Here is a 26,395-nt window from a genome sequence, read left to right as displayed (position 1 = left end):
AGCGACCCGGGGGAGGTACTGAGCTGTCCATGGCTGCTCATCTGGAACATAAGCAACAGGGACGTCCCTGCCGGGGAAGGGACCTGGCTGTCCGCCACAAGAGTCACAATGTCAAATCTTTGTGATCCTGGTGGTGTCAACTTTGCAAAAACGGTCAGAATAGTTACAAAATGTGACTTCCATAATATTTCTAAGTAAATCTCAGCAGGATACCATGATCAGCTCTTGGCAGCAAGATGAAATACATAGCCTGACTAACCTAACCTGTTAATGGAAACTGCCTTTTGACCTGTATAGTAACTGTACTGCTGATAATGGAGGTGAATAGATTAAATCTGACTTTCTGATACACACTCGCTCTCAATCCAGGCTTCTTTTAATCTGGGTTTTCGAATAGTGGAGGCCCACAAGATAGTCACCTTGATGAAACTAAACTCACAAATGGGAAGACTTAGGCTGTTGTTCGAGCTTAACAACACATCACACATTTGGCCTTTTAGAGACAGACCTACCCACTCCTTAACTGGATTACAGTACACTTACTCTGTAGATTTACTAGAAAGAGTCTCTGAGACCCAGACGCACCATATTATACCTCTGGAGACGACTGTAAATGGATTTTGGCCTAAACATGCGTGAAAACAATTCAACAGGTCATGGAGTGTGCCTTTTACAAACGGGAGTTCAAATAGGGTTGGAGATTTAAACAGCAAAGAGCAACAGCAAACCTGTGGCAATGATGATAAACCACCTATGGCAGAAAGTTCTCCAAAAAAACCTCTAATAAAAAATGTAAATGTGGGTTGTCTGTGCAAAGAACATATTCTATATGTTTAAAATAAACATAACCTTTTGAAGGGGGGAAAAAAAATTCTGTCAAGTCACAGAAAATTACATTCAGGAGGCCTCAAGTAAATTTCTGGCATTACAACTTAATGCCTCAAGAAAGGAATTTGGGGCATTATATGGGCAATTCTCATCAAGAGATGGGCAAAGGCTGGTGTACTGTATGATTATATGAGAATGTCAAGTATCAAAGGGGGCACATGTTATAATAATGTTGTCTTGGACTGGTTCTTGCCTGTTGATGATGGATGGACTCCTGTCCCTTTGTTCTGAATGGGAAAGTAACAACATATTTTTGGATATTTTATTTAGTAGACTGCTTTAAAATTATGCATATTGTGTTAGATCTGCAACAGGTATAATCATTTATTGAACAAGTAGTACAGTAAAGTCCACTGTAAAGCTGTCAAGTTTAAACTAATTTTTAAACAACAGGTGACTGAATTTAAGAGGCATCTACATGCCAATGAAAGAAACTCACTGCTATGGTTAAAAAAGTTCCATAGGGAGGTGGAAAATATTTTCAAGAAGCGCTCAAAGCCATGAATAGCACGAGGTTGTCTAGGTTTTTAATAATGCACAGTTTGCCAAGAGTGCCTGATGGTGTAGTTGTTCAAATTCTTAAAAGTGAGAACAAGAGTTTTTTTTACCTTTATCATATCACACTCCTCTGGCTCCCTAAAAATCCTATACTTGGGTACGGGGAATTGTATAGATAAAAACATGAAAATTGAACCTGTATAATAAATTAAATCTACCCTAAAAATCCAATAATTAAAAGAGGCACTTTTTTAACAGCCTTTGTTGGGGGGAAAAAAACTCTTCTGATATTACAATGACAAGTGCAGAAATATGGAAATGACAATATTAATTTAAAAAGCTCAAGGCATGAAATTGCTAGTGTTCTCTAACACCTGAAGATGTTACTGTCTTTTATGAAATGAGCACACCACAATTCTATAGACTTTGCACAAGTGAACTACCAATAAAACAGCTGTTTGAGACATGTCAGAAACATCTATTTTAAAGACTAATACTTATTTTTATTAACAGGGATCAAACCTGGAAGCAACCTGCCTAGTGAAGAAATGCAGGAGGTAAGGGGCACTCAAGCCATATTTCTGACACGTCGAGTGAAATATCAATAGTGGCTCAAACCAGATTGCTTAGAATTAAAAGCAAAGCCCAACATTTTGCTATATTTTACAGATAAACCAAACTCTAGCCAAATAAGATTTTACAGGCTAGGTAAGGAAAATACACACCTTTTTTTTTTTTTTACTCTTTGCAGGCAATCCTGGATAAACTGAACCAACCATCTCAGTTCTTGGGAAGCAGGAAACTTTTCAGAAAGAGAGGAAACCCATCAGAGTGCTTCTGGAAATACTGTGTTTAAAAGGAGTTAATGTAGAAGACAACATATGCCAGTTTTGGTGACCCTCTTACCAAAACATATCTTTAATAAAAGCTATTTTCTTTATCTCAAAGTATTAATGCCTATGTGTTCAAAAGATTATTTGCAGTACATTATTCATCAAAGGAAGAGATGCCTGTAAATAAAGAGAAAGGCAACAAGCCTCATCAGAGAGATGGCCACATCCTATGCAGACTGCAGATTAGATTCAGCAGCAGCTGAAACAGAGTTGTACAAAGGGTTATGTACCCAGCATAAGTGAATTTAACAGTCACTAAAATACATTATGATACAACAGTTCCTGAAATGCGTTGTAAACTTTACCTTTTTGAAGTCAGATTTTCATATGCTCACGCCGATTACCAATATTAAGCTAAACCAAGGTAAAATTCAATCCACAACAGATTTCAACAGGTTGTTTTCCACAAACCTGAAATAAATGCAAATGTATAAAAACAGTACCATGTTTCAATGAGTGAAACACAGAAGCCTGCAATCCTATGTCTCAACTGCCCTCTTTTGGTTGAATAAAAAGAAATCAAACATATCTGGCATTTTACACTATCAAAATCATGCAGCGCACGGCATCGCCTCTGCCAAATTGATTGCCACCTGAAAAAATGTTACGTGGTGGAGAGAACAACAATAAACATGTTTAATATTAAAGAAAATATACAGTTAAAAAAAATCCAAAATGCAAATAATGCATTGCAATCACAGATCTAATTCACTGTCAGCTTAATATGTCCATAACAGGTGAGCCAACAAGTCATGAATGTGACCTTAATGTCAACGCAAGCAAAAGACTGACAAAATAATGAGTACATTGGTTTTCTCCAATCTCAGTATTCTTGGGAGAGCACAATCTGGTTCTTTGGGTATTGTTTGGCCTAGCTCACTTGACTGCTCAGTAACACTAAACGTATGATGTATACAATGAATATCAAGCATCTTTCATTCAGCCAGCAGGTCTCGACTCATTTCAGGAGATGGCTATGATTTTTTTGAAGCAGATTGTACAATGTTAAGAAGCAGTCACATTTATCAAGAGCCAAGGGGCCTGCACAATGTTTTACCTTTGTGTTTTTTTTTTTTAATTTTTGATTCATATATAGAGCTCCCTTTTGCAATTTAAAAGTCACCCAAAGTCAGTGATAGCAACTGAACACCATGACACCCACAGCTGGCTTTGGGAAGTTCAATAGTCTTTTAGTTATAGTATGGTTGCACGACAGTAATCCTATCTGGAGTTGTTCCCAAAAGATGAATGAAGATGTTCTCTTCTTTTAATTGATTTATTGACTTTCACTTTGCCAGCTCCAAAAACTGTGAACAGGTAATCTGAAGTAACATAGGGAGTCATGTCTTTAGTACCAGCCTGCAAAAAAACAAAAGCAAAAAGAAAAAAACTTGTTTAAGCTTTTAATAAAGATGAAAAGTGGGCAAAGCCACAGTAGGTCTTATTTAAAATCAATTAGCCACTTCCAAGCTGATTCTCCTTGTATAAATTTCTTGTGATGCTAAAAGCCATGCTAGAAAAAGCTTTAAATTAAAACAGCAAATTAAAGCTTTTTATTTCCTGACAATTACAAGCTGTCTTGACTATAATTCACCAATAGGTTGCTGGATACAAAAGTAGCATTATGAATGGAAGACCTTTATCATAAGGCAATACCTTCCAAGCCCATCAGCAAGCATCTCACCTGGCTTTTGAAAACAGAATGGGGTAGAACCACACTTCCCACCAGAAGACAATTAACATTCCGCAGTTTGCTTGGTGCCAGAGGGGTCACTATGTAGTACAATCCCTTCTCAGCATCCACTCCTCGGAGAATTCCTGGGGACAAAACATTAGAGATAACGTCAGGCAAAGATAGAAAAACAATAAAAATCCTACTGGCAAGGTGAAGAACTCACCAAAGCCCAGACAGTCGCAGACTGGGGTGTGAGAGAGCAGCACTGGACTTCCTACTTTTCCTGAGGAGCTCACACCTTCTGCTACACTACAAAGTCCAACAAAACTGGCATTGGCCGTATACATAATGTGATTGGGGGCAACATGACAGTGCAACACTCGGAGGGCTACAGAGGCCATGGGTACCTGCAGACAAAAAGCAGACAAACAGTTTACCATTGGCTTTCAAAGCAAAGGTTACAAAAAACAGAAAAGCTGGTTTACCTGGTATGGTGTAAAGCAATGTAGTGGTATCACAGGGCCAGGATCTGCAGACTGCAACTGACTGAAGTACCCCAACAGCGCCAGATCCCGTAGGACATTACTGGCATATCTCCTAATTATGAGCATAAAGAAGAACATTAACCAAGTATGAAACTGCTTTGTATTTTAAAAAAGCTGCTGTGCTTCAGACTTAAGTCATCTAAGAAACAAAATAATTAATCAGAAAAAACATTGACTCATTTGGTAAAACATCAACTATCATCTAACCATAAACCAAAGGCTCCAAGTCAGTTCACAACATATTCTATCATTTTTGATATGACAAAAGGTGACACTCACGTGATAATTGCAGAGAACTGCGACTGCACACACAACAGTTTATGACCTCTTGGTACATCAGCATCTTCAAGCATCTCTAGATTAGCTAGATCTGTGGCTCGATGAACATGGCCCTTTGTATGCCAGCCTGGAGCAGTGCCGATGTAAGCAGCTGTTAGGTTGGGCATTTGCTGTACATCTCCATTACTCAGCTGGACCACATGAGTAACGGACAGAAGGCGGATCAGGTCTATAAGTAACATCAGGCCAAACTCTAATGGACAGAAAAAAAACATAAAATAGATATAATAGAAACTAAAGGCTAAATAGTAGCATACGATTGACTTTGAAAATATGTCACTGACCTTTAACCCAACCCATTGTGTTAACAATTAAAGGGGTCTCTCTCCTGTAGAAGCTCAACAAGTATTTTACAGATTCTAGGTAGCGATCCAGGTCTTTCTCACAAGACGCTTCTCCAAAATAAACCATCTGCTGTGGGGAATGCTGATGCGTAAATGGTGGTCCTGGGAGAAAATGAATGAGAGAAAACTGATTAGTGAGAGAAAGAAATACATGTTGATACTACTCTCACATTACAATGTAAGCACTCCCTAACAACAGGGAAACTAGTCAACATCCACAAATGAACTGGACATCTATGACATCACAGCTAAAAATCTATTCCTAATTCTTTCTCCATTAAACAGCTTCAAAAGGTAGTCGTATTCTCAGAGTAACGTTTACAGTTGTTGTACAACATCCTGCATATAACTGTTTTCATTTATTTCCCAAGCTATAGAACCCCAGAGAGAAATTTGACTTTTTACAGAAACTCATAGATAGGATAGGATAGGATTAGATAGATGCACACACTTTAGTCTGAACATACACCAGAATGACTATAAATCAAGAAAATTAAAAAAAAATGTTGGTAACGAATGTTTGCAAAGAAATACAAAGCCATTTATAAAAATGTACAAGCACCACATAAACCTGCTAGTGCTATAGGAACATGCCACTAGTAACCTGTATTTTTACATTTTGAATGTACATCATTAACCCATTCATGGATGGATGAATGCTGCAAGATATTCTTATGAATACCAAAAGTGTCCTGGTGATTCTCGAGTCATCATCAAAGGGAAATAATATTTTGAATATGTACACAATATAAGAAAGTTCACACAAAAAGCACACAATTTCGAATTTTTGGCAGCTGTAAGCAATGACTTCTCAGAAATCACCACCTTATCATGGTGGAGAGGTCTGTGTGCCCCGGGAGCTGTATTGTCCGGAGCAGAAGCTTGTGGTAGAGACTCCAAAGGCGAATTGGTCCCAGATGAGGGGGTCAGACAAAACGCAATTCAAATGCACCTAATGACAGAGAAGCACAAATTTAAAAAAGAATATCCCGCCTGGTATGGTGTTATCAGGGCCTCCTCCTGGAGTCAGGCCTCGGTAGGTGAGTGTATAGCGGCTAGGCCACAGCCCAAAACCGCAACGTGACACTGCCCTCCTGTGGACCCACCACCTGCATGGAAAGTCACCTCTCTTGGGGTGGGAAGGAGCTGGAGTGCTACCAACTAAATATAAATATATGATAAGATAGGTATATCTAGATAATTTTTTGGAGTTTGTCCCAGAGAACAAGAGGGCCATCTCTGTGCAGCTGTATGCCACGAAAGGGAGGACTCTGGCTGCCTCATATGCTAAAGCACTAAATGGTAGTTCAGATCACCAGGCCTTCTAGGAGTATCCAGAGGAGCTCCTTGAAATTGTCCTAGCTCAGAACTCCATAGTTCTGCTATACAACTTCAACACCCTTGTTGGTAACAATGGAGACACCCGGAGAGGAGGAACAGCTGCCATGATCTAAACCCGAGCTGTGTTTTATTATTGGACTTCCGTGCTAGGTATGGTCTTCCTTCATTTTGGAAGAGGCTACAATCTGAAGGCCATAGGTACCTCTCAAGTTAGCAATTTAAGGACCCAATAGTGGACAACGGAAGTGAGGATGCTATCAGGCTGAAGAAAGTCTTCCACATATGGTTAGCACAGGAGTCTCCCAAAGCACCAGAGGGGTACCGACAGACCAAAGGGCTGCAGCCCTGGCAGTCTGGGGAGCGAAAACCTGGGTGTGGGAAGAGTTAGGAGAGATCACAGTAAGCGACTATCGATGGGATCAAAGACATTCTGGCAAACCATCAGGCAACTCAGAAAGGGAAGACAAGGCTCACTCTGGCTGTTCTCAGCAAGGACCATAAGAACAGTGGACCAGCTCTTCACTCTAATGAGGATCTTGTGTCAGCGCGTTCCTCAAGGGATTCTGTGGAGGGTGCTGGGAAAGTACGAGGTTCCGGGGCCCCAAATAAAGGCTATTCGGTCCTTGTATATTAGCAGTAAAGAGCTGTGTTCACATATTTGGAAAAACATCAGTGCTACTCCCAGTGGATGTGAGACTCCACCAGGGCTGTGCTTAGCCTCCTATCCTGTTTGCGATTTTCATGAACAGGATATCAAAGCACAGTTGGGTGGGGGAGGGTGTTCTGCTCGGTGGTCTCAAAACTGCATCCCCGATTTTTACAGATGATCTGGTCCTGTTGGCTTCATCGGGCTGTGAACTCCAACACGCGCTGGGAAACTGCAACCGAGTGTGAAGCAGCAGGGATGAGGACCATGGTCCTCAGTAGGAAAAAGGTGGACTGTCCTCTCAGAGTGAGAGGTGAGTTAATTTCACAAGTGGAGGAATTAAAGTATCTTGGGGTCTAGTTTATGAGCGAGGGGAAAAGTGGATGGTGAGGTTGTCAGACAGAGAGGCAGCCAGCAAAGTTATGCAGTCGCTATACCGATCCGCAGTAGTGGAGGAGGAACTGAGCCAGAAGGCAAAACTCTCAATTTACCAGTTGATCTACATCTCTACCCTCACCTATAGTTGTGAAATTTCGGTAATGACTGAAAGAATGAGACCTGTGAAAGAGTCTCAGCTGAATTCTATCTTTCTCACCCACTCTACCCACACAAGCAGTCTGTTCAGCATGTCATGTTCAAGTCTATTCTCTAATGTTTCCAGATTTTTAGTTTTAGAAATTATTGTTTGTGTACCCCATCACTTTTAGAACAGTTTTAGAATTTGGCAGACAAAGGCAGAATAATTTACAGTGAAGAACAAAGACAAATTTTAAAAATTCTTAATAATGAAATGCATGTATCTAACATGGTATTTTATTGTTATTACTATTAATCAACTGTGGAAAGCTTTTGTTTCAGATGGAGTTGCCAGTGTTTGGTAACCTCCATCCTTCCTTTACAAATAAATGTTGAAATAGGCTGAAATTAAAAATAGAACTGTGCTTTAAAGGAGAAGTTGGTATTTTTCAAGTCAAAGTTATTATTTCACAAACATGGTATATATGCATTTGCAATGCAAAATTGCGTTCCAAATTCCAGCATTTTCAAGATTTTAAGAAATGGTAAAAAAAAAAGGGGATCCTTCAAAATATTTCAATCCCTGCCGGTGCTATACCAAGAAAAAAAAAGGGGGTGGAAACCTCTGACCTAGAGATGTCAGAGTGTCAGTTAATTATATATTGTAATAGTCTGCGGTAGTTATGCATTCGTTTGGATAATAGGTGTACTATTATACAAAATCATGCAGTGTGACTACTATTAATGGTTTGTTCATTGCATTTAGCTTATATTACTGGAGGCCCAGACCAGAAGGTACAACATTTTGGGGTCGGGGGGTCTTGCTTTACAATTTGGGAACCTCTGATCTAAACTATTCCATTAACAATGACTGAGAAATGTGAAATTTATGATGGTTGCATTTGATTTAAAACTCTCCTAGCCGGGTTAAAGGACAAATTCTGTTGACACTTATAAACATAGTGCAGCCAAACTTACATATTAAAGAAATACAACAGTCTTGGCTTTTACTTAAAGAACAAAACATACATGATGCAACTGTTAAAAATGGATGTTAAGCAGCTAAATCTTTGGCAGACTACAATCCATGAACATACAACTCACCATGCATCCATGAATGAAACAAATTCTACACCATTAAATACCGGCGTTTATTGCAAAATGGATACCAATAGACTGCTGACCTCTAAAATCAACTGAAGATACAAAGCTATGAGACATAACTCATTAAGGTCTGACAATTCTTACACATTACCTTCACATGGGGCAATCGTATCACTTATCAAAGATTTATATAAAGGTCATGTTACAGCAGTCATATAAACAGGGACTTAGTGGACATTGATAAACTACCTTTGTTAAACATGATTAACCAAGTTTAATCAAGTGACATTTTGCAATTAACCATGATTAAAAAAATGAATAGACCTAATAGTCATATATTATAGATATACTTAGATCATAAATACATTATAAATGAGGCTTGTTCACTTTAACACATTTTTTATTTATACTTTTCTAATCTGTCTATATTTCTAAAACTCCACCTAAACTACATAATTTCCAATACAAGCACTTTCAGGCACATTCAGGTTGCTGAATCAATTTTCTCTATTACTTTCACCACTGAAAATAGCTGCAAACACAAACACAAGCCAGACTTTTATGGTCTTCCACCTGTGGCAGCAGAGCTAACAAGAGGCTGTTCTTCACCTACCTAAACTATAAATGCTTCTTTCTACTATGGTGTCATGACCCTCTTCCTTTTTGTGTATATACTAAAAGCTAGTGCAAGGTGTCATTCCTATATTTAGCTATTGTACACAAAGACAGTTTTGCATTATGGAACATAAAGTTGCTCACTATGCTATTTTTCTCCACACTGTGATAGATCATTGATATTAGAAACAGAGGTTTCCTTCCACATGATGCATTTTTGCTGCATTTGATCATGCATTGCCATTATGTCACATTAAAAATGTAGTTCTGTAGCTACAGCTTTCTCATCAGTGTTAACTTAAGGAATTGCAGGTGGAACTGGTACTAGTTTCCTACTTCAATGCTACAGCGTTTCTTGTTGGAAAATAATTTTTCATCTTCAAATTGTACTGTGGCAATAACAGTTACAAGTAATTAAAGCAACAAGAAGATGACGCAGATTTACATATGTTGTTGTTGCGATTCATTTTTTTCCTTCTTTTTACTACTGCTTCTCACACCATTTTTAATTGATTAATTTCAACAATCAAATCAAGCATCAATTGAAGCAGCTTTCTACTTCCGCAACTTCAGGATCACTTGCTAGCTTCAACTCTTATCAGTTTTCTCTTCTATATATGCTTCCATAATGGCAGATCATTTTAACAGTTGATATCTGTACTACAATTCTGACTAAGAATTAGAATTTTGCACATCAAAAAAACATGGTTGAGTGGTAAAATATGACAATTACTAATGTGTTCAATTAAATATTAAGTTGTCTGAATGCAAATTATAAATAGCAGTAATGAACTTCCTGACATATGCTTGTTTGTGTAGATTTTATTTTGAAATACTAGGGGGCTTCGCTCGCCAACCCCCGTATTTGATTTTCCGGATACACACTTTTAAGATTGTTTTTTCTTTGAATTGTTGCTATTTCATTAGTTTCACTTTTATTTCAGAACTTCTGTAAAAACAATATTTGTAATCTTGCGAGTCCCAATATGCTGAATCTTTATAATGAGGTCAGGATAGGTTTCTCTGTTTGGAATTTCAGCATAGACAAAACGATCTACATCATCAGCATTTAATATTTTTTTTTTTTTACAAAGTAACAAAGTAAGTAGAGTTCTGCATTGGACTCCTGTCTGTAAAGTCGTGCTATTTTCCTCTCACAGTTCCAAAAGTACATGGGTTTACCAAGGTGATATCCCAGCTTTTGCCTAGGTTTTTGTACAAGGGCTAGACAGAACGTTTTTGACTCCTGGGGTAAAGTTAGGTTTTTAAATAAGCAGACAGATAAATATATATACATTAACAAAGTAACCAATAAATGCATGTGCGGTAAACTCCGTTTTTGAAATTCTCAAGATTCTTTATTTGTCACATGCATAGTTATACAGGACAACACGCAGTGAAATGCATCCTGATCCGCTTATCAAAAACTGTGCAAAGTTAGAAGAATATCAGTTAGATTAACAAAAAGTCATAGATCGAAAGATAACAGTATAGTAGAACATAATAAATAAGTAAAATTATGTGAATAAAGTAGAATTAAGTGTTAAGGTGCAATAGTGTAGTAATTATTGTGCAAAACCAAAGCTAGACTGGTGCATAGTTAAATGAGGCAGTTTGTTTGTTTGTTTGCGCTACTGCGATCTTTACTTTTTTATATTTTCTAATTTTCCTACTTTCATATCCTTTAACTTTCTCCACATGTGTATAGCGCCAAGGTTTTTTTTTTTGAGCCTTTCTAATTTCCCTGGTTTCATAGGCTCTAACCTGCTCTGCATGTGTTTAGCGCCAACGTTTGTAAACGTCTTTATGAAGTTCTACTTTGTCTTTTACTCACTGTCATTTAATTCTGAGCCGGATTGGATGTGCCTTTTTTTCAGTTCTACTTGTTCCGGGCTGATAATTACTTTCCTTATTTTCTGAATTTGCACCTCGATTATTCTTTTTTGCTCTTTTTTCTGTCCAACGCATTTGAGTCTCTTTTCTCAGCGCTTTTCTTTCTTCTTCGTTTAATCGTCGATGTTTCATTTCTACCCTATTCATTTCATTTCTACCATATTGAACTTATACACTTTATATGCACTGAGCCCTGGAGCTGTGTGTGCTGCATGACTGCCTTTACACTACTGATTTGTTTTTTTTTTTGATATTGCTTGTAAGTAGGGTGTGTCTTGCAAGACTCTCGTTCTATGTTCCCGTGAGATGCACCGTGGCAGGTCTCTTTCGTCACATGGGGTTTTTAAATAATCTTCCGAGAAAAATCACGTATCGTAGACTATCAGGACAGGGGACAGGATTTCTTTTTATAATAGAGAGATTAGTAGTTATACTGTCAAAATTCACATAACAGACAACATTTGTCTAAAATACCATATAATAAAACTGTAAGGTGTGTGCTTGTGTGCATGCACACGTGCTCAGTCCCTGAAAGGAATCCGAGTGGTCAGTTTGCCTTTGGTGATACAATCGAAAGAGGAAGTGCATGTGTTAAGAGACACATGATGAGGAGTAAAGGCTTAGGAGCCACACTGAGAGTCCCTTTTAAAGACCAGAAGTATTCAGTCCTCAACTTTTGTGTGGGTAACATTCCTAGAAAACACGAAAGCCAAAAATTCAAATGCAAACGTTAATCCTCAAATTACACATTTCAGTACAGAATTCTTCATAACAAAATACTTTTCAGTAATATGCTTTTTTTTTACACATTTACAATGAATTAACCCATAAAATGCAGTACACAAAATACAACAGGTAACAAAAACATTTTTTCTCACTAGTCATTCTTTAGAACTCTGTGACTTTAGTCATTGCTGTTGAAAGATGTCGAGACTGGTGAGGTCTCAACTTCACCTCTGACACTCTGTCATTCACTGTTGGTGGATGGAGTTGGAGATCGTGAAGGACGCACCAGCTTGAAATAATCCATTAGCAACATCTGTTTTGTGCACCGCTTGAGATCCTTAAGGGTCTTGAAATATTTGAGAATAGCAGAGGGGACTTGTTTAACCTCTGCGGTGGGTTGGCACCCTGCCGGGATTGGTTCCTGCCTTGTGCCCTGTGTTGGCTGGGATTGGCTCCAGCAGACCCCCATGACCCTGTTTTCGGATTCAGCGGGTTGGAAAATGGATGGATGGATGGACGGACTTGTTTAACCTTGAGGTTGTTAACAGTGACATGATCAGCTGCCTCAAAGTCTGTAGCCTGCTGGCTGATTCGTTAAGGCCAAATTAGCAGCAGACAGTGACTGGCAACATTCCAGCACATACAGTGCATCCAGAAAGTATTCAAAGCGCATCACTTTTTCTACATTTGGTTATGTTACAGCTAGGGCTGCACGATTAATCTTTTTTTTCTCATGATAACGATATTTATGACCCACGATCAGTTAATAAATATCGTCGCGATTTTACAGTATAAAGACCAAACTGTTTTTTATGGGCTGAGTTTACGGATTGGACTGCGTCACTATGACGTTACTGCGTCTAGATTGCAAGCGCTTTCTGAAGCAGTAGAAGTCAATAGCAGCAATAACAGTCAGTCAGAATAAACATATGATGGCGGAGCAACGTGCAGAAGTGCGATCGTTAGTTCCTAAAAAGGGGTCATACTCAGTTGTCTGGAACTATTTCGATTTCGAGGAATGTGATGTTGATCAGGTACGAGTCTTGTGCAAACTTTGCTCCTGTTCCGTCCAAACGTCCCAAGGTAACACAACAAACCTCATCAACCACCTTAAAAGCCACCACAAAGTACACTATCAAGAATTTCAACGACTGAAGGCACAAACAGCAACAACAAAAAATTACCAGCCATCCACAACACAGACAACAATATCAGGGACATTGTTCAACGCAATACCATATCTGCCTAGCCAGTACCGCCGCTCCCTATACGCAGAGTACGCAGTCTGCGTAGGGCACCAACTCCCAGGGGGGTACCATCCCAGCTGCTCAAAAAAATCGTTTTTATATATTATAATAATAAATTAATATTAATAATATACATATACAAATAAACAAAAATATAAACATATATATTGCATTTTACGGTGAACGCAGAGTAGGCTAAGCACACGTGATGACGCGCGCGCCCTCACCTCTGTACCGAAATCTCTGGATTGCTCTGCGCATAGCAGTGACGCTCCCTGTAACTGTTGCCTCTGCTGAGCGAAGTTTTTCTAAAATGAAGCTCATCAAAACGTACTTGCGCTCATCTATGGCACAAGAGCGCATGAGTGGTCTGGCAATTGTCAGCATCAACTCTGAATTAGCAAAGACTTTATCATATGAAGAGCTCATTTACGACTTTGCCTCAAGAAAAAGCAGAAGTGTGCCTTTGTAAATTTTGAACTTTGGAAAGCTCCAGCAGATGACAGTGTTGATTTTATTTCAGTTTATTATTGTTTATTTTATTTATTATAAATGTTTTATTTAAAGTGTAATTTTAGTTTGTATTTTTGCTGTAGAGCTACAATTGTAATTTATAAATGATTCAATTTATTTATGTATTTACTTTTATTTGAATAAAGTTCTATTTTGGCCCCTATAGTAGGTGTTTTTTTTATTATTTTATTTTTACTTCCGTAATATTTGGGGGAGGGGGCACAAAAGTAAATTTCTGCTTAGGGCACCCATTTGGCCAGCAGCGGCCCTGTGCCTAGCTCGCAAAGACACCGGGAAATAACAGAGGCGATCACGTACCATATAGCCAAGGATATGTGTCCAATAACCACCGTGAGCAGTAAGGGGTTTAAAAAAATGATCGCAACACTTGATAAAAGATATAGCATTCCCTCTCGCAACCATTTTTCCAATGTTGCGCTGCCCTCGCTGTATGCGAAATGCCGAAAAGAAATAGAAAGAGAAATTCTCAGGCTCAGCCTTGAATATTTTGCTGCCACGACCGACTTATGGTCAAGCAGAACTGCGGAACCGTATTTGAGCTTGACAGTTCATTTTATTGACAGCGAGTTTGAGATGAAAAGCAAGTTTTTGCAACATTCGTTTTTCCCACAAGACCATACAGCGGAGTTTATTGCAGTGGGCCTCAAAGAAGCGATGTCCGCTTGGGGCTTGGTGGAAGAAAGACTTGTGTGCATCACAACGGACAACGCAGCTAATATGATTAGGGCAGCATCTGTGAATAACTGGCCGAGGCTACACTGCTTTGGTCACAGACTTCATTTACCAAAGGAATAATCGTCATTATTAATCGTGATAAAAATTTTGAGCAAAATAATCGTGATAATCATTTTTTCTGTTATCGTGCAGCCCTAGTTACAGCCTTATTCCAAAATGGATTAAATTCATTTTTTTCCTCAGAATTCTACACACAACACCCCATAATGACAACGTGAAAAAAGTTTACCTGAGGTTTTTGCAAATTTATTAAAAATAAAAAAACTGAGAAATCACATGTACATAAGTATTCACAGCCTTTGCTCAATACTTTTGTCGATGCACCTTTGGCAGCAATTACAGCCTCAAGTCTTTTTGAATATGATGCCACAAGCTTGGCACACCTATCCTTGGCCAGTTTCGCCCATTCCTCTTTGCAGCACCTCTTAAGCTCCATCAGGTTGGATGGGAAGCGTTGGTGCACAGCCATTTTAAGATCTCTCCAGTGATGTTCAATCGGATTCAAGTCTGGGGTCTGGCTGGGCCACTCAAGGACATTCACAGAGTTGTCCTGAAGCCACTCCTTTGATATCTTGGCTGTGTGCTTAGGGTTGTTGTCCTGCTGAAAGATGAACCGTCGCCCCAGTGTGAGGTCAAGAGCACTCTGGAGCAGGTTTTCATCCAGGATGTCTCTCTACATTGCTGCAGTCATTTTTCCCTTTATCCTGAGTAGTCTCCCACTTCCTGCCGCTGAAAAACATCCCCACAGCATGATGCTGCCACCACCATGCTTCACTGTAGGGATGGTATTAGCCCCGTCCATATCAGGGGCCGAGGTCACTGAGGTAGTTAAAAAGCTCCAAGGTGGCAGGGCCCCTGGGGTGGACAAGGTCCACCCTGGGTTCCTCAAGGCTCTGGATGTTGTGGGGCTGTCCTGGTTGACACGTCTCTGCAGCATTGCATGGACATCGGGGCAGTACATCTGGATTGGCAAACCGGGGTGGTGGTCCTCCTTTTAAGCAGGGAGACCGGAGGACGTGCTCCAACTATAGGGGGAATCACACTCCTCAGCCTCCCCGGTAAGGTCTATTCAGGGGTGCTGGAGAAGAGAGTTCGGTCAATAGTCGAATCTCAGATTCAAGAGGAAAAATGCGGATTCTGTCCTGGCCGTGGAACACTGGACCAGGTCTACACCCTGGAGGGGGCATGGGAGTTTGTCCAACCAATCCACATGTGTTTTGTTGATTTGGAGAAGGCATTCGACCGTGTCCCTCGAAGCATCCTGTGGGATGAGCTCCAAGAGTACGAGGTAAACAAGGCTCGTTGTTACGAGCCATTCAGTCCCTGAACAGGAGGAGCAGGAGCTTGGTCCGCATTGCCGGTAATAAGTTGAACTCGTTTCCTGTTGAGGTTGGACTCCGCCAGGGCTGCCCTTTGTCACCGATTCTGTTCATAAGTTGTATGGACAGAATTTCTAGGCGCAGCCAAGGAGCGGAGGGGGTCTGGTTCGGTGACCTCAGAATCTCGTCTCTGCTATTTGCGGATGACGTGGTTGTGTTGGCTTCATCGGACAGTGACCTCCACCTCTCACTGGAGCGGTTCGCAGCCGAGTGTGAAGAGGCGGGGATGACGGTCAACAACTCTAAATTCGAGGCCATGGTTCTCTGCCGGAAAAGGGTGGAATGCTCTCTCCGGGTTGGGAACACATTACTGCCTCAAATGGAGGAGTTCAAGTATCTCTGGGTCTTGTTCACGAGTGAGAGAGGATGTGGCCTGGGAGAGGGAGGTCTGGGCTTCCCTGCTTAGGCTGCTGCCCCAGCGACCCGATTTCGGATAAGCGGTGGACGATGGATGGATGAAACAAGGCTAATTTACATCTTCATCTGGAAGCAGTTGGACAATTTGTGTGTCAGCTGCAGTTGCCCATGTGCAAGAATCAGTCGTTAAACAAACACAATATAAATTAGTCAAGTGAATAGTAATCCAGCATTTCAATGTAAAGTCACAAATAAGGAACATCACAAATGAGCATGCAAGTATGTGTCAGCCAGTAAAAATACACATACAAAACCATATTAAGACACTTAACTTAGGTCTGTCATGCCATTTGAAGTCTGGGGTTGCAAACACACTATTCTGAATGGATCAATGTGCCATTAACCCAGGACTGAGAAGCGCAGGAAATCCAGTTAACTCCATTCTTGTTGGGAACCAGGCCTGCAATTATTACCCACTAAAAAAATATTCCCAGTAAGTGTACATCCTAACCTCACACATTATGTCCCTGTCTTTTGTACATGCTGCCCATCGCTACTACTAATTGGTTGGTTTAGCGTAGTCTTCAGATTGGCCCTGCCCTGGTGACTCACACTGGAGAAAATGATCAAGCTTGACTATCTAGCGGAAGTAAAAGTTGTAAAAAGGTTTCAGTAAGTGAAACTGTGGAAGGATCATTACTCAGCCTCAAGGGTGTGACAGTGGAGAGCTTACACAATCATTTGACTATATCCCCCACTGCATGGAGGATTTCCAAAGCAAAGTCAGTAGAATCTTAACTGCAAGGATGTGTAATCAAATACAGTTTGGTCCCACTGGTGTGAGGCAATATCTAAGACGGGCAGAATAAAAGTACGATAGAGTTTGAAGCAGTAGTGGAATATCAACAGAGAGAAAAGGCGTCAAATTGAGATCTAAACATATGATGTGGAAGAAGTTACTGTGGTGTTAATCATTCCTTTCTTCCTTTTATATAGTTGTTTGATTTTTCCCCTCTACACTGTCATACTGCACCAAACACCCATTTCTCCAAACTTTCAGAAAAACAAAACCTACAATATCAGAAAAGAATGAAGAGGCAGGATGACAGTGCTAATGATGCATTGAATTAAATAACTACTTTTATTAACAGTAGGAACTAGCCTGTGATACGGAGAAGGGTTGAAGCAAAATCCTACAACCACTATGAGTGTTGGGGACAAAGACTGGAGAGGTTTTATATCAATAAAAGCTGAAATTTCAGAAAGGGTGTGTAGACTTTTCATGTCCACGGATATATGATTTAGCATAGTTTTCAATTTTCTTTTGTTTGCAGAACTCTAATCCCCACTTGTGTTTCCAGTTTTTCATGATAATGGAATTTTCTGGATTCTCCTAGTTACATTTGTACTTTTTTGATTAGTATCTTGTTTGAAATAATTGCTATATAACATATATAACGTAATTATGTGTTTTCACATTATGTTCTGCTTTGATCTTTTTTCATTGTATACATTTGTTTCTGATAAATCCAAATATCTTCCATATTACAGCTTTTCTAGTGTTATTGTTGGTTGGTGGTCTTTTTTGATATTTTAAGTAATTTCATGCATTATCTTTTTCTAGTAGTGACATAAATAATAATTTTTAACATAAATGTTGATGCACCTAAGTTTGTAGTCAGGTTCTCTTATGGGATCTGCAAACTGTTCAGTTTGTAACCTGAAAGTTTTAATTTAACTCTCAACTTGTTTGTTTGTGCTATTTGCATTTTAATCAATAATTTACTTGATATCAAATTTAATGTTAATATTTCTCTTTACTGTATACTGCCAGATAAGAAAGTAAGTTTTTTGACTCGCTACAACAAAGAATATACTGTTGCTACAAATAGGTTTATACAAATTATGTAAATTATACTTCAGAAAAAAAAATAAAATCTATCAAATGTTTTCAGAAATATAGACATTTAAGTTTAAATTAATTGTGAAGTAGGAAGTAAAGAAGTTTATGTCAATTGGATAGTTACACTAACAAAATATAAGCATAGTAGCTCTCAAAGAAAGTCACATCTACAATATTCTTTTATAAAACATATTGTGGGTCTCTGAAACAACTTCATAAACAAATTTCTTCTGTAGTGATAACAGAAACAAAATTGTCTGCTTGTTCTAATCATATTCTTTCATAAAGCAGCTGTTGTGACTTGAGTGGCTCATTTACAAACTATCAGTTAGAATCAGTTGTGTATTTCAGTGTAAAGACAGCTTAAGACTGAAGTTTTAACTTTTTTCTCCCTCATGGCAGCTACCTAAGAACACAAGTCACAAATGCTAAGCTTAGGATACTATGCCTCATCAAAGCTGTAAACTACACATTACTACATTCTTTATTAATTATTAATGTTACATATTGTAGGGATGGGATGGTTACTGGTTTTCATAATATGCCACAGTGAAATCCCTGACAGTCATTTTAATTATCACTACAATCATTGTCAATTGCTGTGTTTTTAAAAATACAGTTTGCATTGAAAAAATTGGCAAGTGTTCATTAGAAAGTATACAATCATACATCCATGGCGTGCAAACTAGCTATTTAGCAATTTAATATAACTATGGAGGAAGGCATTGACAGTGATACAGAGCCCTTCCACTCATTGAAGAGAGCTTAGTCGGAAGTAAGGTCCTATTTTGGCTTTTTTAAAATAAGTGTTAAGGAGAAATTATCTGAAGATAACTACCCTATCAGCAGAACACACAGAAAAAAGTTACAGGGAAAAGTGGAACACAACAAATGTATTATATTCAAGACAATCACTTACTGCTATACAGCAAAATCAAAGTAAGGTAATCTTTAGTTCACTGCTGTTTAATTTTCTAACTGCTTATCTGTGAAGCTTTAGTGTTATGTGGTGTAAGAAGTAATTTATCACATACATATTGTTATGATGTATGCATTACCTGTGTATCTGCACTGCTTATTGCATGGTGTAATCCATCCAGTAAGTTTCGCTCATTTGAACTACTAGTACAATTCTTAAAAAGGTTTACGTCCAGTCTAATGAACCGACCCAGGGTTACACTTCAATAAAAAAAAATAGAGTAATGCAATTGAACAAGGTGGTATAAATTTTAACCTACATGAGGGACTGAAATTCAGCAAAGGATTGGAGGCATTCCACACAAATGTAGTAATTCCGGCAAATGCAGATTATTACTGCATGAATTTCCCCCACACAATTATTTGGTAACCAATCTCTCTTTCTTGTTGTAATAATATTCAACGTCTTTTTTACATCACTATTTCATAATTGTGCTTTATTTGCTACTTAGGAATGACATTTCGTTTTTTATTGTTTACATTTCCTCGGGTTCGTTTATATATGATGTTGCTTTTGACTACAGTGTGCAGCTGGAGTGGAACACGTGGTTAGCGCACAATGCTCTGTGTTTAAACTACTTCTTAGAATAAACTTGACTAAACTATGTTAAACTGAAGGCCACCAGGCTGAAGTACACAATTGCACTAAAAGCAATACAAACATTCAAGATATTGACTTGGATTGTTTAGTGAATTCGTATTCAGTTTCACCCTTTACTATTTGATAAACTGAACAGTGCCAATTCACAGCTATGCTGTAATTTAACTTAAAGGCACTTACAATAATCATTTCTTTAAAATGTCTGTGGTGGACTGACTGCCTTCTAAAACTGAATCAGAAAAGTAAAATCTGTGACACACACAAAAAGATGAACAATGCTCAAGGAGAACTTTCAAGATAATCTGCTATAACATACCTAAAGCTGCAACCCCTATAACTCTGAAAAGAAGAACATTTTAGTATAAAAATTGACTTTGTATGATGCTGTTCCTTGTGATACCACAATTTGCCTTTACATTATTTTATGGTTCTTGAGAAATGTTCTTTGATTCTGGCAACAGTTCATGGTAATCTTACAGCAAATATGTTTACTAGCAAAGTTGTTCTCAAACCTGCTTACTCCAATTTACAGCAGCAGCCTATCTTGGTAGTACTAAAGACAGTGCCTGGGCAGGGCACCAGTCCATTTCAGAGGTCACTCGGGCATATTCACTCAATCACACTGCAAACCTGCAAGGCTTAAGAACTTGAGAGGAAAACTGGAGTACCCTGAAGGAAATCACAAGACAGAGAGAACATGCAAACTCCACACAGACAATTAGGTGCTGGATTTGAACCTTGTTCATTAGCCCTTAACTTTACTTATCTAATAAGTCTGCATTAATGTGCCACATAAGCTAAGGACATATTAACTACATTTTAATATCTCAAATCTCTTAAATGAACAGTATTCATACTTAGTGTCTTATGTTAACTGCTCAACTGTCTTAATGCTCCAGAAAAGTATACTCTGACAAGAAACATAGTATAGTATGGATGAAAATATAAAATATACTTATTTTCACAGCATACTTTATTTTACATTCTATAGACAAATATGATTGGAAATCTCTATATGCAAATTTAAAGTTATTTGTCTAAAGTTAAAATAGTAGAGATAAACTAATTGAAAGACTGGCTGACAACTTTCGTCTCCTAAAAATGTTATATACCTCTGTAAACATCAGAAAGATAAAGTTGTGACAAAAACAAAATCTAAAATATTAATATTAAAGTCATTTTTAAACTGTGGGTTTTTGACAACCCACACACATGCATTTTCATTCTCCCAAATGAGTCTGAAATCATCCCCTTGTGATAAATTTAAGAGTTTGCTCCGCCCCGCCGCGCCCCCCATTTTAAACACTGAGTTTCAAGCTCTAAACACAACAGAATATTAACTGTTTTAGACATTTTTATAGTTTGGTTGAAGCCTGCACATGTTTGTTTGCTGTGTGCAAGACCCTGTACGGCTAAAAAATAGTGAGAATAAACCACTGAAGAAATTAATACTGTATAAAGCTACAAAAGAGAGTCCATCAGATAGATATAAACCCATAACATTAGCTGTTTTATTGATGGCTGTATTTACCTATTCAGACCATCCCAAGTGTGATTAATCACTGGAGATTTGTAGATAAACTATGTGAAACAGGAAATAGCTTTGAAATAACTAATTTACTGAGCATAGCCATTGAAATCAAACGTATTGTGAAAGTTACATACTGTATGTGTGATTAGTGGTTGTAAAGACAGAACTGAATGCATGTTTTGCTCAGATTACAAGTCTCATGCATTAAGTTTATATTTTACTGTCTTCCACTCAACTAGAAGAGGATTCACTGATGCGGTGGAAAGGACATTCATCAAAGCTACCTCATCTTACCAAGACATCAGGGAACCATTTATGCATTCCAGGAATCAGTGTACCATCAGAAACACTACTCAATGTCAGTGGGCAAATTGTCTCCCCTCACCAGTCACAAATTAAACTGGACAAAGTAAATATGTTGACATTGTTACATTTCAATTTACAATAAAGGTAACAAAATACATATACAAGATTAGGCAAGAAGCACTTCATTTCTTAATGAAGAGATGTTAATTGCTCATTTGATTTGTTTTCATTTGTGATCTTATGCTAACAGTTGCAATTTTGTGTGGACTATGTAAGTGTTTTGATACTGTTTAAAATCAGCATTTTGTATATTTACTTATGGTTATTACAAACTGGACATAAAGCATCTGACACTAAAACAACTGCTTTAAAAAAAATCTGAGACGATGATTTGTTTTTTAAATTACAACAGTTTACTATCGGTTTCAAAATAAAATTGGCTGTAATTATTTCAATATGTCTTACTGTTTTGTTTATTTGAAATTTTAACAATACTGTGATAATATCAAAAACTATAATCATTTTGGTCACTATAACCATGATATGAAATTTTGATCCATCCATAATACCACATACATAAATTATATTAAAAACAGTTTACATTGAATTTTATTACATTTATTTACTTTGCACTAAGCATTTTTCTACCTATTTTTGAAATTCTATACTAGCACATCTTTTTTTATCAACCTATATATACCAGCTGCCTTTACAACTGACACATTCTACAGCTGAGCTATTTTAACATAAGATGTTGGGTAGTAATTTTCAGGTGCAATGTGATATCTACTTTTGACAAGCTTGCATGAGATGCATTTAATAGTATGAAACTGTAAATGATGACCACATCTGCAAGGAAAACACACCACCACCAGTTATCCCAATGAGCCTTAAAATTACACCTCTAAGTGTATGTGAGACACAACTATCACCAATGACAAATGCCAGACCCAAATTCTGTTCCACCAAAATCATGGATTCCAGCCTGTAGAATGCCTATAATCTTTATATGTCCAGGGAGAACCTGAGTAGCCACTTGGAGAAATAAATTGAGTACAGTGATCCCTCGCTATATCGCGCTTCGCCTTTCGCGGCTTCACTCCATCGCGGATTTTATATGTAAGCATATTTAAATATATATCGCGGATTTTTCGCTGCTTCGCGGGTTTCTGCGGACAATAGGTCTTTTAATTTCTGGTACATGCTTCCTTAGTTGGTTTGCCCAGTTGATTTCATACAAGGGACGCTATTGGCAGATGGCTGAGAAGCTATCCAGCTTACTTTCTCTCTCTCTCTCTCTCTTGCGCTGACGTAGGGGGGTGTGAGCAGGGGGGCTGTGTACAGCTGCTTCCTGAAGGACATGCTGCACGGAGCTTCGCATACTTAAAAGCTCAAAGGGCACGTATTGATTTTTGACTTTGTTTTTCTGTGGCTCTCTCTCTCTCTCTTCCTGCTCCTGACAGAGGGGGTGTGAGCTGCCGCCTTCAACAGCTTTGTACCGGCGGTGCTTCGCATACTTAAAAGCCAAAAAGCCGTATTGATTTTTTTTTTTGACTGCTTGCTTTGCACTCCTTTGAAAAGGAAGATATGTTTGCATTCTTTTAATTGTGAGACAGAACTGTCATCTCTGTCTTGTCATGGAGCACAGTTTAAACTTTTGAAAAAGAGACAAATGTTTGTTTGCAGTGTTTGAATAACGTTCCTGTCTCTCTACAACCTCCTGTGTTTCTGTGCAAATCTGTGACCCAAGCATGACATTCTAAAAATAACCATATAAACATATGGTTTCTACTTCGCGGATTTTCCTATTTCGCGGGTGGCTCTGGAACGCAACCCCCGCGATGGAGGAGGGATTACTGTATTCCAAAAGAATGGGCCACCACAGATTTATTTTCTTTGGTATCTGTGTACAGTTGAATTTTCTTTTCTTTTGTGTTTCGATTTGGTCTGCACTGCTCTAATGTACTTGTACTATATTAACATTAAAAACTTCAAATGCATTTTTTTTGTATGTTTGAATTTTTTACAGCATACCAATCTGTGCTAATTATTTCATTTTTAAATGAGCTGGTTGATACTTTCAATGAGAATGATGCAATATAAATATTGAATAAATAACTAGGCATAATACCTTATTCAAGGCTACTACAATTTACAAGAAAATAAATCATATACCCTAATGGGTAGAAATTGCGTGCATTGGGGAATATACAGGTTTTTAACCATATATAACAGAAAATGCATGTTCAGAATTGAATATAGCCAATTTACATTACTGTTATTAATCTATGCAGTTATATTTAACAAGACACTAATTTATTTCTATTAAAAGTATAGAATGTTGTTAAACAATAAAACATGATTGTTAATTAAAAGTCTTATGGCTTAGGAGTAAACACTGAACTTCATATTTTAAAATAAAGTTTACAAAGATTCTCATTATTTTCTATATTTGGTTTAACGTGACTTGTATTTCTCTACCTGGTTTTAAAAAGTTAACAGATAACAAAATCTGCCACTTCATTAAAACTGAAAAAATAAATAACACAAATCTGTATTTTTGTTGCTTGTGTACATTAGTCAGATATCAATATTTTAATACTAAAAAGTTAAAAGTTTTACTTTTAACTTTCAAATAGATTGGTTCTAAAGAAATATTTCACTCCAAACTCACCTAATAGAGGTTCAGAAACAGAATGCAGAGAAAGACATCCAGATGGAGTAAATTCTGTTTGACCCAAATCACATTCAAGATACTCCAGACAGGGAATACTAAAAAAGAAGCACAGACATACTGTACATTACTGGCAACCTGATAAGTTTCACAGAATTCTATAGTACTGTACTGACAGAGCCACCTACTGGTTAAGAAGTGAATTAATCAGGAACCTGTTGAAAGTAGATTTACCCACGTTCCTGCCTCCACAAACTAGGATAACTGGACATCCAACTTCTTCTTCTGAAAAACAAATGTATATAAATATCTGCAAAGGAAATTATTCTTATGTATTTTTTGGACGTCTCTTAATATAAATAAATAAATAAACATAAAGCTTCAAATGGGAATGACCGTTTCAATTAAAGAGTGGACTCTTGCCCAACAAATGAGAGGGGAGGTTGGTATTCAGTTCAGAAAGTTATTCCCTTGAGGGTTAAGATTTACAGCTTATGATGTGCACTGATAACCAACCAACTCTAGGTTGTCCTATTGGTTTCCAAACTTCTTCCATTTCACAATTGAAGTCACTGTGCCACAGGGTACACTCAAAGCTTTATAAATAAATAGTTATATACCCAAGCCCTGAGCTATGCCTTAAAACAATTTATCACAGACATCTATAGAGAGTTCCTTGGACTTCAAATGCTTGATTTTAGTCTCGACATTAAGACTGAATTGTGTTACCTTCTACACAGGGCTGTGTGCCTTTCTAAGTTTTGTCCAATCAACTCTATTTCCAACAGGTGGACTCCAATCAAGTTGTAGACAAATTTCAAGGATAAACAAAGAGAACAGAATGCACCTATAAATAATTTGGAGTGCCAAAGCAAAAGCTCTGAATACTTAAATGAATGAGAGATTTATGTTTTTGACTTAATAAGTAAGCAAACCTTTCTGAAAACATGTTTCCCTTTGCAAGTATGGGTTACTGAGTGTACAATAATGGACAAAAATGGCAAATTTATGCATTTAAAAATAAATATACAACACAGTAAAGGGTGCAGAAAGTAAAAGGACCCGAAAACTTTCAGAATCCACTATATATAAATGCCCAAAAGCAAGGTGCAAAGTTTGGCTAACCAAAATATTCTATCACTAAAAAAAATCCTTCACTGGGAAGATCATACTTAAAAAAATTATACGCACCAAGGCAGGCCTTGATGAGATCACTCACTGCTGCTGTATAGGTTTCTGACATTACCAAGCCACTGTCATCAGGCAATATCGTAACACCCACGGTGGAAAGGGGGCATTCTGGTTTGCGCAAGTATACACTGCAGTCCTCCTTCTGTAGGTCAACATGTCAGAAAGGGGAAAAAAAAATATCAGGCATTAAGGAATGTACAACTAGGAGGCCTGCAGGAAAACTTAATGGAATCATATTATGTTTCAGATTATCACTGAATACTTACGGACACATTTAAATGTTGATCAAAAGGCAAGAACAATTAGAAGCTGTGGTCTTATACATTTAAAAATTATGTTAAAGAAACATCAAAGATTAGTTAAAGAACAGACGACTCTTTTCTTACCATTATTGGTTTAAACAAGTTCTTGTACTGCGGCAAACTGCAGATGAATCGCACCACTGGGCTGTCTAAAGGCTCAAGCAATATCAATGTTGTCTCTGAAGTGACCGTCTTAAGCAGATTCTGTCGTAATCCTAAAAAATGTATGATATTGTTACTCAAAGATGCAGAGTTTGTGAAAGGGCTCAAATTGAAATGTGAGTTACAAAATCTCCAAGATTAAGCGGTTCTAGAAACCTTGCTTAATAATTACTATTAATGGCTGTAATATACTCAACAATCATATGGAACAAAAATCAGTATTTCAAAGCAACATTTTATCCATCAGGATAAATATTCCAAAGGTTTACACTCTTCACATACAATGCTGAAATCTTTCTGAAGCACAACACATTCTGCCTTTTACTGAACAGAGTTAAAAATGAATTCCTAATAGTGCTGCTACAAAAGTTTTCAAAAGGTAGTCAAAAACTATTTGTTCCTCATCACCTGGGAGCACACCACACCTACTGCTCTGTATTGTGATATGCAAGTGTTAGTTAAGTGGTCCACA

The 26,395-nt window shown here is 37.9% G+C and overlaps 1 protein-coding gene across 2 annotated transcripts in view; it reads right to left on the bottom strand.

Moving 5' to 3' along the window:
- Positions 1-2,901: 2,901 nt before the first annotated feature.
- nol9 (nucleolar protein 9) overlaps positions 2,902-26,395 on the bottom strand; it is a 49,538-nt gene continuing 26,044 nt past the window's right edge. For both annotated transcript variants that reach the window (XM_028807395.2, XM_051930427.1), the window contains 10 exons: positions 25,846-25,976; positions 25,460-25,601; positions 24,457-24,553; positions 24,269-24,366; positions 5,123-5,284; positions 4,779-5,031; positions 4,440-4,551; positions 4,178-4,361; positions 3,964-4,097; positions 2,902-3,638 (listed from right to left, as the gene is read on the bottom strand). In XM_028807395.2, the coding sequence (XP_028663228.1) occupies positions 3,501-3,638; positions 3,964-4,097; positions 4,178-4,361; positions 4,440-4,551; positions 4,779-5,031; positions 5,123-5,284; positions 24,269-24,366; positions 24,457-24,553; positions 25,460-25,601; positions 25,846-25,976 (1,451 nt within the window). In that variant the 3' untranslated portion in view covers positions 2,902-3,500. The remainder of the gene's footprint in view (positions 3,639-3,963; positions 4,098-4,177; positions 4,362-4,439; positions 4,552-4,778; positions 5,032-5,122; positions 5,285-24,268; positions 24,367-24,456; positions 24,554-25,459; positions 25,602-25,845; positions 25,977-26,395) is intronic.

Source organism: Erpetoichthys calabaricus, chromosome 8 (assembly GCF_900747795.2).
Source record: "Erpetoichthys calabaricus chromosome 8, fErpCal1.3, whole genome shotgun sequence".
Lineage (NCBI taxonomy): Eukaryota > Metazoa > Chordata > Cladistia > Polypteriformes > Polypteridae > Erpetoichthys > Erpetoichthys calabaricus.
The sequence above is the reverse complement of the archived record's forward strand: the minus strand, read 5'-3'. Positions and strand labels throughout refer to the sequence as shown.